The sequence below is a fragment of the Ustilago hordei genome (assembly GCF_900519145.1).
Source record: "Ustilago hordei strain Uho2 genome assembly, contig: UHO2_contig_01, whole genome shotgun sequence".
Lineage (NCBI taxonomy): Eukaryota > Fungi > Basidiomycota > Ustilaginomycetes > Ustilaginales > Ustilaginaceae > Ustilago > Ustilago hordei.
This window is the reverse complement of record NW_024545270.1, coordinates 1,902,129-1,917,085: the sequence shown is the minus strand read 5'-3', so window position 1 is coordinate 1,917,085 and position 14,957 is coordinate 1,902,129. Positions and strand designations below refer to the sequence as shown.

The 14,957-nt window shown below is 51.2% G+C and overlaps 6 protein-coding genes across 6 annotated transcripts; 4 read left to right on the top strand and 2 right to left on the bottom strand.

Annotated features, from left to right (window-relative positions):
* Positions 1-535: 535 nt before the first annotated feature.
* UHO2_00513 (uncharacterized protein) lies at positions 536-2,977 on the top strand (the record flags this gene model as incomplete). Its single annotated transcript, XM_041557133.1, has 1 exon — positions 536-2,977. One exon carries the CDS (start codon positions 536-538, stop codon positions 2,975-2,977), a length of 2,442 nt encoding a protein of 813 aa, XP_041413067.1.
* A 131-nt stretch (positions 2,978-3,108) lies between these two features.
* On the bottom strand, positions 3,109-3,912 carry UHO2_00512 (uncharacterized protein; the record flags this gene model as incomplete). The annotated part of the gene is made up of 1 exon (XM_041557132.1): positions 3,109-3,912. One exon carries the CDS (start codon positions 3,910-3,912, stop codon positions 3,109-3,111), a length of 804 nt encoding a protein of 267 aa, XP_041413066.1.
* Positions 3,913-4,887: 975 nt separating this feature from the next.
* Positions 4,888-7,326, top strand: UHO2_00511 (uncharacterized protein; the record flags this gene model as incomplete). The annotated part of the gene is made up of 4 exons (XM_041557131.1): positions 4,888-5,269; positions 5,381-5,485; positions 5,588-5,707; positions 5,738-7,326. 4 exons carry the CDS (start codon positions 4,888-4,890, stop codon positions 7,324-7,326), a joined length of 2,196 nt encoding a protein of 731 aa, XP_041413065.1.
* Positions 7,327-7,767: 441 nt separating this feature from the next.
* On the top strand, positions 7,768-8,910 carry UHO2_00510 (uncharacterized protein; the record flags this gene model as incomplete). The annotated part of the gene is made up of 1 exon (XM_041557130.1): positions 7,768-8,910. One exon carries the CDS (start codon positions 7,768-7,770, stop codon positions 8,908-8,910), a length of 1,143 nt encoding a protein of 380 aa, XP_041413064.1.
* A 730-nt stretch (positions 8,911-9,640) lies between these two features.
* On the bottom strand, positions 9,641-10,531 carry UHO2_00509 (phosducin-like protein; the record flags this gene model as incomplete). Its single annotated transcript, XM_041557129.1, has 1 exon — positions 9,641-10,531. The coding sequence occupies one exon, from the start codon at positions 10,529-10,531 to the stop codon at positions 9,641-9,643; it is 891 nt and encodes a 296-aa protein (XP_041413063.1).
* Positions 10,532-11,106: 575 nt separating this feature from the next.
* UHO2_00508 (uncharacterized protein) lies at positions 11,107-14,946 on the top strand (the record flags this gene model as incomplete). Its single annotated transcript, XM_041557128.1, has 1 exon — positions 11,107-14,946. The coding sequence occupies one exon, from the start codon at positions 11,107-11,109 to the stop codon at positions 14,944-14,946; it is 3,840 nt and encodes a 1,279-aa protein (XP_041413062.1).
* Positions 14,947-14,957: the final 11 nt, after the last annotated feature.

Genomic DNA, 14,957 nt, shown 5'->3' with positions numbered 1-14,957 from the left:
GACTTTGCTCTGCTGTCTACTTTAGTGCGACTATGGTTGTGATTGCATAGCACAAGATTGTGCTCAAGGTCATTGCCGTCTGAGATGATTGCGTTGAGCTTATCGGTTGTGTCGATCCGCGGAAGTCGGCGAGCAGCGTTAAATAGCGGACGGACCTCCACCTCATTACTTTCCTCGCCAAAAAATTGTGGTAGCAGAAGGGCTTTCTCGATTTATCCTTGTGCGCCAATCTGGCCTTGTTCGAGAGCTCTCCCTTTTGGAACGGCCAGGCTACAGCTGATCTTGCTTCTTTACCACACAATCAACCTTATCCTGACTCTGTACGTCCTCAGCAAACGGTCACACGCTGCGTATCTACAAGACCACGTCCCAGCTTCCACCGCCGTCATGCAGCCATAGATCAAAACAGGGCGTACTTGCCGGCCAGCTTTTCACGAAGTAGTTTCTAAGTCACGCCTTGCTCCGTACTGGACCGGACGCGAGGGGACACGTAGTTATGACACCTCCAGCTGCCGTCCGGCGGCAGCGAACATCAATGTCGCAAGCCGGGGCATCAAGCTCCAGCAGAACTCCCTCGAGTTCAACGTTGCTCTGCTCAGCATTGCTCTGTCTATCAGCCCTCACCTCCACCCTCGCCAGCTTCCCCTCCGAGCCGCTCTCCAGCAAGCTCAGCTTCAACAGCCATGTCGAGACAGATGCCGACTCTCTCGCCTCCTACCGTGCCGAAGTCGAAGGTTTCCAACGATGGTCCCGCGAACGAGGCCGTATGCCCCGTTCAGACGATAAACTCCTAGATCTCGAACCCGGAGATCTCAATCTCCTTCACACCACCGACATCCACGGCTGGTTCCAAGCTCATCGCAAACTTTCCCCTCCCGAGCCATCTTACTCTGCAGACTGGGGTGACTGGGCATCGTTCGCTTCCAAGATGCGAACAAAAGCACATTCAGAAGGTCGAGATCTACTCCTGGTAGACACGGGCGACTTACACGACGGTAATGGAATCGCAGACGGTTTCCCTCCCTACAACAAAGACGAACCGGGAGGGAAAGAGGCAGTAGACGGTCATGTTTCGAATCAGATCTTTGCTATGGTCGACTATGATTTGCTTACGATAGGCAATCATGAGCTGTACAACTATACGGTGGCGAAGGATGTCTATCAGAACTTTGTACCGCAGTGGGGAGGTAGATACATGACGAGCAATGTTCAGATTGCACTACCTTCCCCCGACTCGCCTGATGCCAAGTACGCTCCCATTGGCTCGCTGTATGGTACACTAGTCACCCCGGTGCAAGGTTTGAAAGTGATGTCGTATGGTATTCTGTTCGACTTCAAACTTGCCGCTCCAGGAATTCTCGTTCAGTCGCCGCAAGAAATGGTGCAGGAGGCATGGTTCGATCAATCTCTTGATCGGGCTGAAAAGTGGGGTGTGGACGTGTTCGTAGTATTAGGACACATGCCTGTTTCTGGTGATGCTGGATGGGAAGCTGTCCATTCCAAGATCCGGTCTAGGTTTCCAGATACACCGATCGCCATTTTGGGCGGACATACACATATTAGAGATTGTAGAATGTTCGATAGTCAATCCATGGCTCTAGAGAGCGGGCGATACATGGAAACTATCGGTTTCATGGGTATTCAGAACCTTCAAAAACGAAAACGAGCCGGGAACAAAGGCAAAGTCAGATTCACGAGACGCTACATCGATAGCAACCCAAGAAACTTTGCTCATCATCTAAAACTTAACTCCACTCGAGAACTCGCGACGAAGAAGGGAAGCTTTATTAGGTTTGTAATGGATGCGATTAGCGAGGCGTGGAACTTGTCCAGGTTGCACGGGGTAGTTCCGCAGGATTACTACTTGGATCGGGTTCCTTATGGGGATAAATCGAGTTTGCTCAGTTTGTTGGCCGATCAAGTGCTGCCGAAAGTGGTAAGACCATCCGAGAAAAGTAGGAGGGATAAGAAAAGCTTGGTGTTGATCAATAGCGGGTCGCAAAGGTTCGATGTGTATTCCGGACCGTTTACGAGGAACGACCAGTACATTGTTTCGCCGTTTAAAGACCAATTTTTGTACATGGCGGATGTTCCATGGGGTATAGCCAAACACCTACTTCAAGGCTTGCTGACGTTCAAAAAGGGTGCGGTTGTCGAAGTTATGCAAGGGGGAACCACGCAGTATAGTAACAGTGATGCGTTGTTGAGGTATGGAAGTGGATTTATCGAAGACATCTTCTTGCGATGGCAGAAGAGTCAATGGTTCAAGTTCCTCCAAGCGGAACAGAAAGCTCTAAATGCAACCTATACGAACAGCACAGCAAAAAGTATGGAGGAACTAGAAGCAGAGGAAGACGAAGCACTGCTCAAGTTCTTCCACAAATACGATTCGCTCGATAAACCTTCGCTTGGATATCGCACCATCGATCAATGCGCGGGAAGTGGAGACGATACGGTTCATTCGCCAGTACCGTTTAACCCGAATCAGCCGGAATATGTAGCTTCGAGTCCGGAACCAGTGCCGGAAAAGGATGGGGAAGTGGTGGATGTTGTGTTTGTTGACTTTATGCGCAAGGTTGTGGTTGAGCTGCTTAATAAGTATGATGGCGTGTATAGGAATGGAACAGGGGAAGAAGGGGAGGTAGAGAGGTATAAAGTGGAACAGTTGAAGAGGTGGGGAGATATAACTACGCAATTGCTGTATCCCAGGTTTGCGGAATTAGAGTGGCAACCGGTGGAAGGAGCGAACAAGGCGGTTGCTGCGCAGGGTAGGAGGGCTGGTAAGATGGGATATGCTCCTCTTGAAGATCCTATCCTATTCATCGACAAGGTGAAGGAGCAGCAGCAGCAGATGCATGCAACCTGGTCACCATACTCAACAGCATCATTCATAATCCCCCATGTCAGCTCCTCGGCTTCGTCAAGAACGGTTTGCTTTCCTCCAACTCAAGAAACTGCCGCTCAAACATCGTCTTAGAACAAGCCATAGATAGACTCATTTCATCAGTATATACAGTAGCATCGCATCACTCTCACAAGCAACGATTTTCCTTTGCAATAGCATCTTTTTACATTCTTCACTCTACAAAAACTCGATGAAACTTGCCATCACTTACTCTTGCCAACCTGACTGGCAAGAGACCCCTGATGGGTAGCCTTAACGCTCTTCCTCGCATCCATTCTTTCCATCCACCCCGCTAACCAACTAAATCTTGCTCCATCCTCTTTGACCAGATCCCCCGCAGGACTTGCTCTTAAATCATCCAGAATCGGAAACAAGAACAAATCAGCCCAACCTACCTCTCCACCCCCCAAAATCCAACCTCCTTGGTGCTTGTTATGCGATTTCGCCTGATTCTCCACGATCTCCAACAGCGTGTGGATCCGAGTGAGACCTGGTTCAAGAGCGACTTTGATGGTTTCTTCATCAGCACCATTTTTCTTCATCTGTGCTGCTGGTTTGATGAATCCCCCCTGCAATGCAGGGAATAGAGTTTGCGAAAAGGACGACACAAACCCATCCAGTCGAGATCGGAGGATCACCGCTTTCGCATCGACTACTCCTCCTGCAGACCTTAGCGGAGGAGTCAAGTATTTATCTTCCGAAGTGGAAGAGAGGGGTGAGAGATACTCGTCGATATATCTGCGAATCGCATTACTCTCATAAAGAGTGACTATGTCGCTAGGTTGGGTATACAGCCCATCCGGACGATGGACTAGCACGGGGAGTAAGCCGTATGGGTTGCGAGACTTGATGTCGTCGGAATGGGGGGTGCGGGTAATGGGGATGAAGTGAATGTTTAGTTCGTGGAGAGCGAGAGTTATGGATCGGGTGAAGGTAGATTGGGGAAGACCGAAGATTTCGATTAGACCAAGGTCTTCTGGTTTTCCTGTGCGATCCGGGGTCGTCATGGCGGTAGTTGGGAGAATGCAAGTAGCGGATGTGGTAGTGGTAGTAAGAAGGGATGTCAAGAGGCAAGATCAGATTTTCAAGTGATCTTGGCATCCGAACCCTCAATTCATACCATAAACTAAGGCGGCTGGAGATCATAAGAGAGGTTTTAGGATTGCGGGATGAGCATGAGAGTGCTCACAAGGCTCGTGAGGCTCCCGGACCGCCGTAAGGGGGGGCCGGATGAGCGCGAGAGAGCGGCAAGACAAGGGGGGGAAGACAGGGTGGGAAAAACACTGAAGAGACGGCGAGATTCTGCTAAGCAAGCAGCGGCGCGAATGGTAGATCGGAGAGAGGGGCATTCTGTAGCTGCGCGATGACTTAGCAGAATCTCCGACCACGGATCACATCACGTGCTATAAATCACGTGATTACCACGCTTGCCAAGAAAAAGAAAGAGCAAAGTGGAGGAATGAGTTAAAGTATATAAAAGCTACACAAAGTGTAGAGACAGTGAAGGTAGTGCTTACGGCCAAGTAAAAGGCCTGAGCATCTGAGCACAGACCACATGTGTCACAACCTACTCAAGACAAATGCTTTGTTATGTTCTGCAGTCAATGCGGCTCTCTGCCACTCTACTTTTGTATATATAAACTCCTTCTCTCTCTTGCTCTCTCTCTCTCTCTCACTATCATCATCATAAATCACACAAAACTTCAACTGGCTCCCAATGTGGGGCTCGAACCCATGACATTCATCACATCAAGAGTTCAATGCTTAGCATAATGCTGCCAGCGACAAGAGCAGGGCAAACCGGAAGGGATGAGAGAGATGATGATCAAGCGGCCACAGCTGCAGGCAATGGTCGAGAGGAGGGTTGGCTCATGCAGGTAGTTAGAATTCTACAGTTAGCAAACCCGGCACTGATGGCGGAGGAGGCAATAGTACAGGTGATGGGTCTTGTCACCATTAGCAAGCAAACCCCATGAGGAGAGATGGAAAAGATCCCCAAGGATATTTCGAGCTCAATTGCCCATATTAAGAAACTTAGTGATAGCAACTGGCACACCTGGGAGCCTACTTTCATCAACTGTCTGCAACGAGTATGCAATGTGAAGGAAATCCTGTATGGCAAGATAGCACCGGGAAGTGAGGGGTATGACAAGGACTTGGACAAGGCACTTGTAGGTCTTATCCATGCCTCCTGCGACCACAGTCCAGAGAGCTGCATTGATACATACACCATTAGGGGTGCAGATGAACATGTCCAACTTGGTAGTACACTATATGCTAAGCTCAAAAAGGCGCTAACATTGAACGACGCAGTAAAACGAGTGGGCCTGCAGGACTGCATCCACACTGTACGACTGTACAATTGTGATGTCATCAGGCTGGGCAAGGAACTGGACTCTATCTGGAATGATGCTGTGCGACTTGGGAAATGACTTGACGAGGACCTCAAGAAAGCCACCCTATACTGCTGCACAGCACAAGATTGGTTCTATGCCAACTCTGTCGATGCACTCAAGACAGCCAAACCAGATTGTAAGTATGACGAAGCCTACCATGCATTAGCAAAGAAGCAACAGGATGGTGAGGTCACTGGCCATATTAGAGGAGCAGCAAGGGTTGCCACAGGCACAGACCAGGCGGAGCAAGGACCCAGGGGCAGGCACGACCCTTGCAACCCCTCAGCCCCTCCTAAGTGCTATGCTTGTGGAGGGCCTAATCACATTGCTTGCAACTGCACAAACACCAACAACAACTCTGCACCGAGTATGGGTGGACCCACCACCAATCCAGCACAGGAAGCAAGTTGGTAGGAACTCGGGTGCACCCTCCTAGTGATCAGCGGAGATAAGCAACCAACATTGGATACCTGGATTGTTGATTCGGGTGCAACACACCACATGGTGAATGATGAAAGAATGCTACTCACCTCGACAAGCAAGGATGGTCAAATCTGTACAGCTGGAAATGAAAGGCTTCAAGTGAAGGCCATAGGAGACACCTCCCTTCGGGTTGGCAATGTAACCCTTCAACTATTGGATGTGCTCTATGTGCCGAAACTTAATTCTAATTTATTATCAGTACAAGGTTTGATCGAGAATGGTGCATGGGTAACTTTCGATGAGTTTGGGACCATCATTAAGCAAAACGACAGCACACAAATACAATACAAGAGGAACAGAAGAAAAGGGCAGTTCGAAGTGCAGGGAAAAGCACTAGCCCTGGAGTTGGAAGAGACACTCGACGATGTCCCAGAGGACAACCAGAACACAGGGAGACACAACGACGTCCCAGAGGACAATAAGAACACAGGAAACCGAGACAACAACTCGAAGGAAGACAAAGATAGCAACCTCTGGCATGAGAGGTTTGGACACCCAGGACGAGATAAGACAAGGCAAATCCAGGTGCACTACCTTGGCACTGATGAGAGAATGGAGCATGAATCAAAGCACTGCAACACATGCAGTCAAGGAAAACAGACCCGAGTGCAGATGAGCCAATTGGAGTTGAAGAGAGCGGAGGCACCACTAGAGTTAGTACATGTAGACTTGATGACAGATCTTAAGGGCCATGCCAACTACCACTATGCACTAGTTGCTGTGGACGACTTCTCCTCCCTGATCCATGTGGAACCACTCTGCACTAAGAGTGCTGCACTCCTGGCGCTGAGAAGGTGGATCACCAGGATGGAACGAGCAACAGACAGGAAACTCAAAACGCTCCGCAGCGACAATGGAGGAGAGTGGTGCAGCTTAGGAGCTGAAGACTGGCAAACTCAAGAGGGTTTCAAGTGGCAAAAGAGCATCCCGGGGATCAGTGTCCAGAATGGACGGGCAGAGAGAGTGATCAGATTGGTCCAAGAAAAGATGCACTCAATGCTCATTGGTCGAGCTTGCCCCAGAGAGTTGTGGCCATATGCAATCACAGCAGCAGCACATGTGATGAACCTCACCCCATCAGCCACCAAGACCATCCCCCATGAGGCCTTTTATGGAACCACTGCACACAAGCTGGCCCAGCAGCTGCGAGTCTTCGGATGCTTGGCATGGGTCCATGTTCAATGGAAGGATCAGCAGGGCAAGTATGGGGCTAGAGCAAAGCCAGCCATCATGATTGGATACAATGATGAGCACAAAGCATGGAAGTTTTGCAACCCGGATCAGCCTGCATCAATTCAATGGAGCAACTCAGCAACATTCCATGAGGACAAAGGATGGAGTGATCGCCAACAGGAGGCAGTCCAGCCCATGGCAACCATGGAGGTTGAGGAGGAGGGTGTCACACCAGCCATAGTGGAGGATCCCCTACCAGCTGTAGACAGCACAGTAGGCGCCACCAACACAGCAGTACTGAACCTGGACCTGACACTTGGGGAAGCAATGAATGGTGAGGATGCCCAGCTCTGGAAGGAGGCAATATGAAAAGAGCTGGAAGGACTCAAGGCAATGGGGACTTGGGAGGTGGTGAATCACCTGCCAGGGGCACCACTTGTGGACTCTAAGGTTGTGCTTTGGTTAAAACTCGATGCTGATGGTGTGCCCATAAAACACAAGGTGTGACTGGTGGCAAGGGGCTTCACACAGAGAGAGGGAATCAACTACCAGGAAACCTTCTCTCCAGTAGCACCCCTCGGAGCAATCAGAGCTATCCTAGCACTAGCAGTACAGAACAACTGGGAGGTGCATGCACTGGATATCACAATGGCCTACTTAAACTCCAGGTTAAAAGAAGCGATCTATATGAAACCACCAGAGGGATCAGGAGTAGCACCCGGACAGGTATACAAAGTGGTCAAGGGCCTGTATGGCCTAAAGCAGTCTGGGCGAGAATGGAACCAGGAGTTCGACAGGTCTTTGTGACACATGGGATTCTTCCAGGTAGAGTGCGCTCCCTGCATCTACACCAAGGGATGGGGCAAAGATATGGCCATTGTGGTCATCTACATTGATGATACATTAGTCATAGCACCATGGCTGGAAACAGTCCTAAAGGTCAAGAAGCAGATCGGTCAGAGATGGAAGATGGAAAATAGTGGCGAGGTCTCTCACTTCCTTGGCATCAAAATTAGTCGAAACTGTATGATGCGCACCATGATGATTGGTCAGTCAGGGTACATTGACCAAGTGCTGGCTAAGCACCTGGACAAATGCACCAAGCCAACCATGGTTCCAATGCAGAGCATACCGGAGGGAACCCTTGTTGCAAGTGCAGCACAACAGAAGGAGTATCCGGTGATCATTGGCAAGCTGCTCTGGGTTGCCAACAGCACCCGGCCTGACCTTAGTCTCACCGTGAGTGTCCTCACTAGACACATGCGTGAACCATCCCAAGAGCATTATCAGGCAGCACAATGGGCCTTATGCTACCTCGAAGGCACAAAGGATGTTGGATTAGTTTATAGGGGAAATATGTCGCAAGAGCCACTGATTGCACATAGTGATGCGAACTGGGCAAGTGATGCCACCATTCAGAGAAGGAGTACATCAGGGTCAGTGGCATTAGTGTATGGGAACCCGGTAGCCTGGAAGTCAGCAACACAAAAATGCATATCACTGTCCGCCATCAAGGCGGAGTTCATTGCAGCTATGGAAGCAACACATGAGGTGCTCTTCCTCAAGCAGCTGCTGCACTCGATTGGCATTGCCACAGGCACCCCAATGGTCTACTCAGACAACACCAGATGCATACAGGTTAGCAAAGACCCAGCACAGCACTGGAAGCTTAAGCACATCGACACCAAGTATCACTTCATCCATAACAATGTTCAAGAGGGGAGGGTGCAAATCAAGTACATGGACACAACAAGGAATTTGGCAGATGTACTCACCAAGCCAATTGGGAGACAGGCAATACAGCAAGCGAGATCTGGGCTACACCTGCAGATACCAGCAGCAGCATACGAAACGGAGTCCCTGAGCTATGCGATGATGTTAAAGAATGGAGGATATACCTTGAAACAACAGCATAATGAACAGGGTACATATGCTGTTGAGGGGGGGAGTTAAAGTATATAAAAGCTACACAAAGTGTAGAGACAGTGAAGGTAGTGCTTACAGCCGAGTAAAAGGCCTGAGCATCTGAGCACAGACCACATGTGTCACAACCTACTCAAGACAAATGCTTTGTTATGTTCCGCAGTCAATGCGGCTCTCTGCCGCTCTACTTTTGTATATATAGACTCCTTCTCTCTCTCGCTCTCTCTCTCTCTCACTATCATCATCATAAATCACACGAAACTTCAACTGAATGTGCTGATTTTGGACGCACGTACTTGCCGCTGGTGCCGCACAAGCCGAATTCGTGTTCTGCCGCCGCGACGATCATCAGCTCCAGAATTGGAGCTTACTCTTACTCTGGTGCAATCATCTGAACCCTTGTGTTCCCAGTAGGTGTGCTTCAGCTTCATCAGGTTTGGCTGCAGCACTGGCGATTCTGCGCTGGTAACATCAGCATCGTCAAGACATTATAGATGAAGCCCGAATCAAGTCTAAGATGTAGCAACGAGAGGTGGGTGCTTTGCTTCTTAAAGCCTGCCCAATGGCTTTTGAAGTGGTTCTAAACATAATGATCCATTCCATGCCTTGGGCGACCTTTGGCATGCAACAATGAGCATAGACTTCGCTTGGATAGGCAACCGCCAGCACAGTCCTCAGATCGAACAAGATGGCCATTGATGGATGTTGCTAAATTGCCTTCGATACTGATACAGTTGACTCTGCACTTTGCTGCGCATCGTTACAAATCCCAATCCAATTCATCATCCAATTCCTCCTGGGTCTTTTGTCTGATACTCCTCTGTCTCTTCCCCCCATTCTCCTCCTCCTCTTCTTCCTCCTCGTCAGCTTCCTCAATCGTATCCGATCTCTGAGTACCCGCATGCGTCGGAGCGCCCGGGACCTTGGACCGCTCAATGGCCCCCACCGCAGTCAACAACAACTCGATATCCTCACACTTGGTCTTCATTCCATCGAGTCCAATCTCTGGCCTCAACCCCACGATTTGCCTATGCAACTCTCCGTTCCTATAAATCAGCAACGTCGGCAAATTACGATCTGGGTAATTTGGAATGCATTGATCACCAACAATACTGACAAACTTCGTCGCTGGGTATTTGGCAGCCAAAGTATCGAGGTAGCCGGCGAGTAAGCGGCATGTATCAATCCCATCTTTGTAGAGGAAACACACTACGCCGGTGCCTCCGTGCCTTTGCTTATCTGTCGCTGAGGTCCCATTGCTGTTGCGCTCCTCTTGCTCGATTTGCGGTTGAGAGTCGGGGTTGGCGTCGGGATCGATCTTGCTTGCTTCGGTAACTTCTCGTGTATAATCTGGTCTGGAGATAGGGTAGACTCGACCGAAACGAGCTTTCTTGGTTTCAGTTCGGAGCTGGGACATTCGTTGACGTCGGATTTTCTCTAGGAGTTTCTCTTCCTCATCATCGATTTTGCCTTCTAATTCGACATCGAGGTCTTCGACAGCGGCTTGTTTGAGGAAGGATGTGCGGAGTTCGTTGGCGGTGGGGAGTTCGGGCGAGGGTGAGCGGGAAGGTGGTTTTGGAGGGATGATTCCGTGCGCTCGAAGGGCGTCGTGGAACTCAGTGTCTTGGGTTGGGTCGACTTCGGCTTGCATCTTTACTGATCTACCTTTGTGCAGCGGCGGAGTGTGAAAGATGCTGTGACGAAGCGGTGAAGCAGCAGCAAAGGTGTTGGTGTTGATGATGAGGGTGAGGATGTGTTGAGTGTTGGTCTCGTTGCAGCGGCTGGCTTCCCTTGGCAAGGCGGTGCTGCATTCTTCTAATCCGAATTCCGAAAGGCTGCCTACACTCTAACACGGCTAAAAATATTGCGATCTTGGACCCCGCTGACCCCTTTTTTACCGGATATACAGTATATATATCTCTGCAAGGTGAGTCTTTCAAGGGAGAGCTAAAACTGACCGTTGTGATTGTCGGCTGTGCTGCTGTTTCTTGTGCTCCCCAACCTATTCGCTTTCCTTTCTTCTCCTTCCACAGCCGCCCCTGAGTCGGAGCTCGAGAAGGTGTTCACCATCACCAGGTCATCTTGGCGTAGTATAATCGCACTCGCGACCATCCTCAACTTACAGCAACGGTTAGGCCACACACATCTTGATACCCAGCCTCATGCCTTACCTCAGCACCTAACTGATTTGCATCAACTGGCGAGCTGGCCGCGCTCCCCTCCAGTATGCCAGCATTCGCTCGCTCGTCCAAGCCGACAGCTACGATCACCGCAACACCGCCACCGCCATCCACAGCCGCTGCTTCGTCATCAAAGGCGTTACCAACCGACCTTCCGAGCTCAGCATCAAACCTCACTCAGCAATCCCTATCCGTTCTTTACCAGTTCCTATCATACGCCGATCCAGAATCAGCGTCGCTTCTCCCCCTCTCTCCACCCTCCAACAATGCGATCTCTTCATCATCTATACCAACCCAAACACCAGCGCAACCAGAGATTCCAATACCAGAATGGACCGTCCTCTACACTACCACTACCCCTTCCACCACTCCAGGCGGCTTCTCCTCCTCCACCACAGTCCGTTCCCATCCCGATCCCTACCGCTATCTCTTCAGCGTCCAATCCACATTACCCGGAGTGACAGCGAGACAGTTCTGGTCCCTCATGGCCAGTGCCGAGAATCGCAAGCTCTGGGATAACACAGTTGAGGAAGCAACTGTTAAGCGCTGGCTCAGCAGCGAATCTCGGGCAGAGGGAGATGGCAGTGCGGAGATGGCGCGAGCAGTAGCTGCAAGAGTGGAACTACTGAGGTTTGGCAGCATTTTCATGGTCGCCAAAGCAAGAGATATGGTGTTGCTCTCAGTTGATGCGAGGTTACCTTCTAATGGCCCCCTGAGGTTGGTTTCGACTTCGCAAAGTATTGTACATCCCAGTTTGCCGCCACGGAAGGGCTATACTCGCTTTGAGCTCAGGACGGGCGGGTTCATGGTCGAAGATCTTGGTGATGACCGCGTTCCCGATATCGCTGCTTCGGAACTAGGAAAAAGTCCATCGTCAGCTACGTCTACAAACGGATCACACATTCGCAAGGGCTTGCTAGCTCTTGGTCGCCGCGGTCGTTCGAACTCTTCCAGCTCTTCTACCGGCAACAGGCATTTGCGACAAGCTTCTGACTCAGTCGATTCACCTCAGCAGCGCAGCATGCCGATAAGGGATCCAAGAGGACCAGCAGTACGCATCACACAAGTGTCGGATCTGGGAGAGATGGCAGCTTGGGTTCCAGCTTCAGTGATCAAGATGGTCGCGTCGACGTTGGTGCCCAGAAGTATTGCCTCCGTCGCAAAGGTAGCCAAGATGATGCCGGTTGCGCAAGTCTTGTATTCGGATTACGATCAGCGGGGAGCAGGGAGAGGAGATGAGGAGGTGGTAGCGGAAAGGTTGGGTGAGAATGGTGGGACATGGTATAGGCATAGAATGTTGCCAGAGATGGTTGGAAGAGGAGTGTTGAAGAAGCCCAAGTCGAGGCCCACTACTGCAAGTAAGCAGGTGGTTGCACCTGCATCCGCAGAGGTGCCAGCGACGACGACGCCTGAGCCGCTTGCAGCAAGGTTGAGTGATGTTCCTGAAGTAGCGCCTACTACTGAGGCCAAGGATGAGAGAGATTCAGAGATCAAACCCAAGCCACCGCCGCTCAAGGACAGCACCAACATCCACCACCAGGACATCATTGCGCCAACTCAATATACCACAGCAGAACCCATCACCGCCGCTTCTGCTGCTGCCCCTTCAACCCCCTCCTCCTCCTCCGCACCCAAATCACTACTCCCACCACGAACCTCATCCCTTCCACCCTCATCTCCTTCACTCGACCGTCATACACCTTCATTCTCAGGCTCGCCCAACAAGCCACTTTCCCCATCCAGCCCCCTCTCCTCTCGCCCAGCAATGCTGTTGGACTTGGGCTCGCTCGATCCACCGCAACTCTTTCCCTCTCACACCGGCGCCACCCGCACCTCTTCCTCGCCTGGGTTGTTCGCATCAACAGACTCCGATTTGGGCGGTTCCGTATCTTCCCTCACCCCTTCTTTTCCTGCTGCTAGTCGAATGTGCGGAGGGAAAAAGTTCAATATTCCACCAACACCCTCTGAGGGTACCGAAACAGTACCAGGTTCTGTAGCTGCTTCTGACTTCGAAGCTGCCGCCAGCGACTACTTGACCTATGGAGTGCTGGAGAAGCAGTTCAAGCGTGCGACGCTCAATTTAGCACAACAGGATGGTGATAGGGAGAGTCAGGAGATTCTAGACGATGCAGGTGAAGAGACGGGGGATGTTACTATACGTCAACCATTCCCCGGCTCAGCATCTCCAGCGTCGCCGCTAGCAATGGGGTTGATGATGAGTCCAGCAGAAAAGCGATCCAGATTGTTATCTAATGAATACTTCCCCGCACATATCGACGCTGGTGGAAACAGGAGCGCTGACAACGAGGCAAAGGCTGCCCGCGAGATGGATCAAAAAATGCGTCGCCTTTCATCAGCGCTATACGCAGAGATGGAACGTCGACAACTCTCCGGTTCTGGTTTCTCACCACGCACCAACCAAACTCGACCTCTATCCCCACTCTCTCCGCACCCTCCGCACTCCACGCTCCCGCCTCTGCCTAACATCAATCTTGAGGAGCAGCGAACGGCACCACTCGCCACAGCCCAATCGTCCGACCTGGTTGCCCTACTCGCAGATGCCTTGTCCGAATCCCTCCCGTACATCCCCACCACCGCTTCCCCACAGGACCAGGAGAGAGAGATACGAGAACAAGTGCGTCGAGTATCAGCTATGCTCCTAGCTGGATCTGATGCATTGGCGCTCAGTTTGGCTCCCGGAGCGAGGGATAGTCTGGGGTTGCAACTGGATGGGTTGAGTACACCTACTGAGGAAGAGGGGAGTGTGAGGAGTTCGGTTAGTTCTGCAGAGGCTAAGAAAGCCGGGAATGGGAAGGCGAAGGCGAGATATGGTGAAGGATTGGGAGCAGCGGGAGGATATGGAAGGAGCAGGAAGGTATCGGTCAATTCAATGGGGAGGAATATCAGTGTTGGTGCAGCAGCAAAAGCTGATGTTGTTGCAAGTACGGAAAGTGTGATCAGTGTTAGACGTCCTCATGCCAGGTCTACGACGAGCACTACGCCAAGTTCTAGTGCTGCAGGAAGCAGTCATTTCACCCATCCGAGCACTGCGAACACTTCTCTGCTTAACTCGGTCCCCGATCTTCCAACCGCGGTGGAGGCAGCGCAAGGTACGGAGACGAAAGCAGTGGAAAGCCTACGAGAACTAGAAAAGGGTTCTCGTCGATCAGTTCGTGCTGTGAAACGAAACCTGGTCACTAGTGCCCCCACCACCACTTGCTCACCGACGCAGAATGGTGGAGAGGGAAGGTATGGTGCGAGACTGCTCTCCGGTTTAGCATATTATAGCGGTTATAGCTGGTACTATGCCTCCACTTCACCCACTTGCTCTAGTCGCCCATCCTGCACTGCATCTTGTGCTCAACAACGGGACAGCCTTGCAACAACCAACGGAGGAGGTTTAGTGCGTCCCATCTCAACCAGATGCACGGCACATAAGAAGCCTCGCATACCCTCAAATCACTCAATAGGCAGGCGTAAGACCAGAGCAAACTACAGGCTGGAGAACAACTGCAAATTACACCCCTTCCCAGGATCACTTGGTAAACGAGCTGGGCTGGCGGGGGCTTTCCCGGTTCACACCAGTCCAAATGGCGGCAACGAGGATCTGCCTCCACCGATCACAGGGTTCGGTGTGGGCAGGATGAGGAGATACGCAGCCACCGATGCCGAAAGTGGAGGGAAGAGAGTGAGTAGCGCTGGTGGTAGTGGTGTAAGTGCCGCGGCGGGAATGACCAGAGAGGGAGAAGGGATAGTGGCAGAGGAGAGAGAAGAGGAAGGAGAGGATGAGAGTTGGGAAGATGATTTGCCTTCATCTCTACCAACATCTTCGGGGCAGATTTTGACTCGTCAGCATCATATGGGTGGTGGCGTACGGGCTGTCTGATTGCTTCGTTG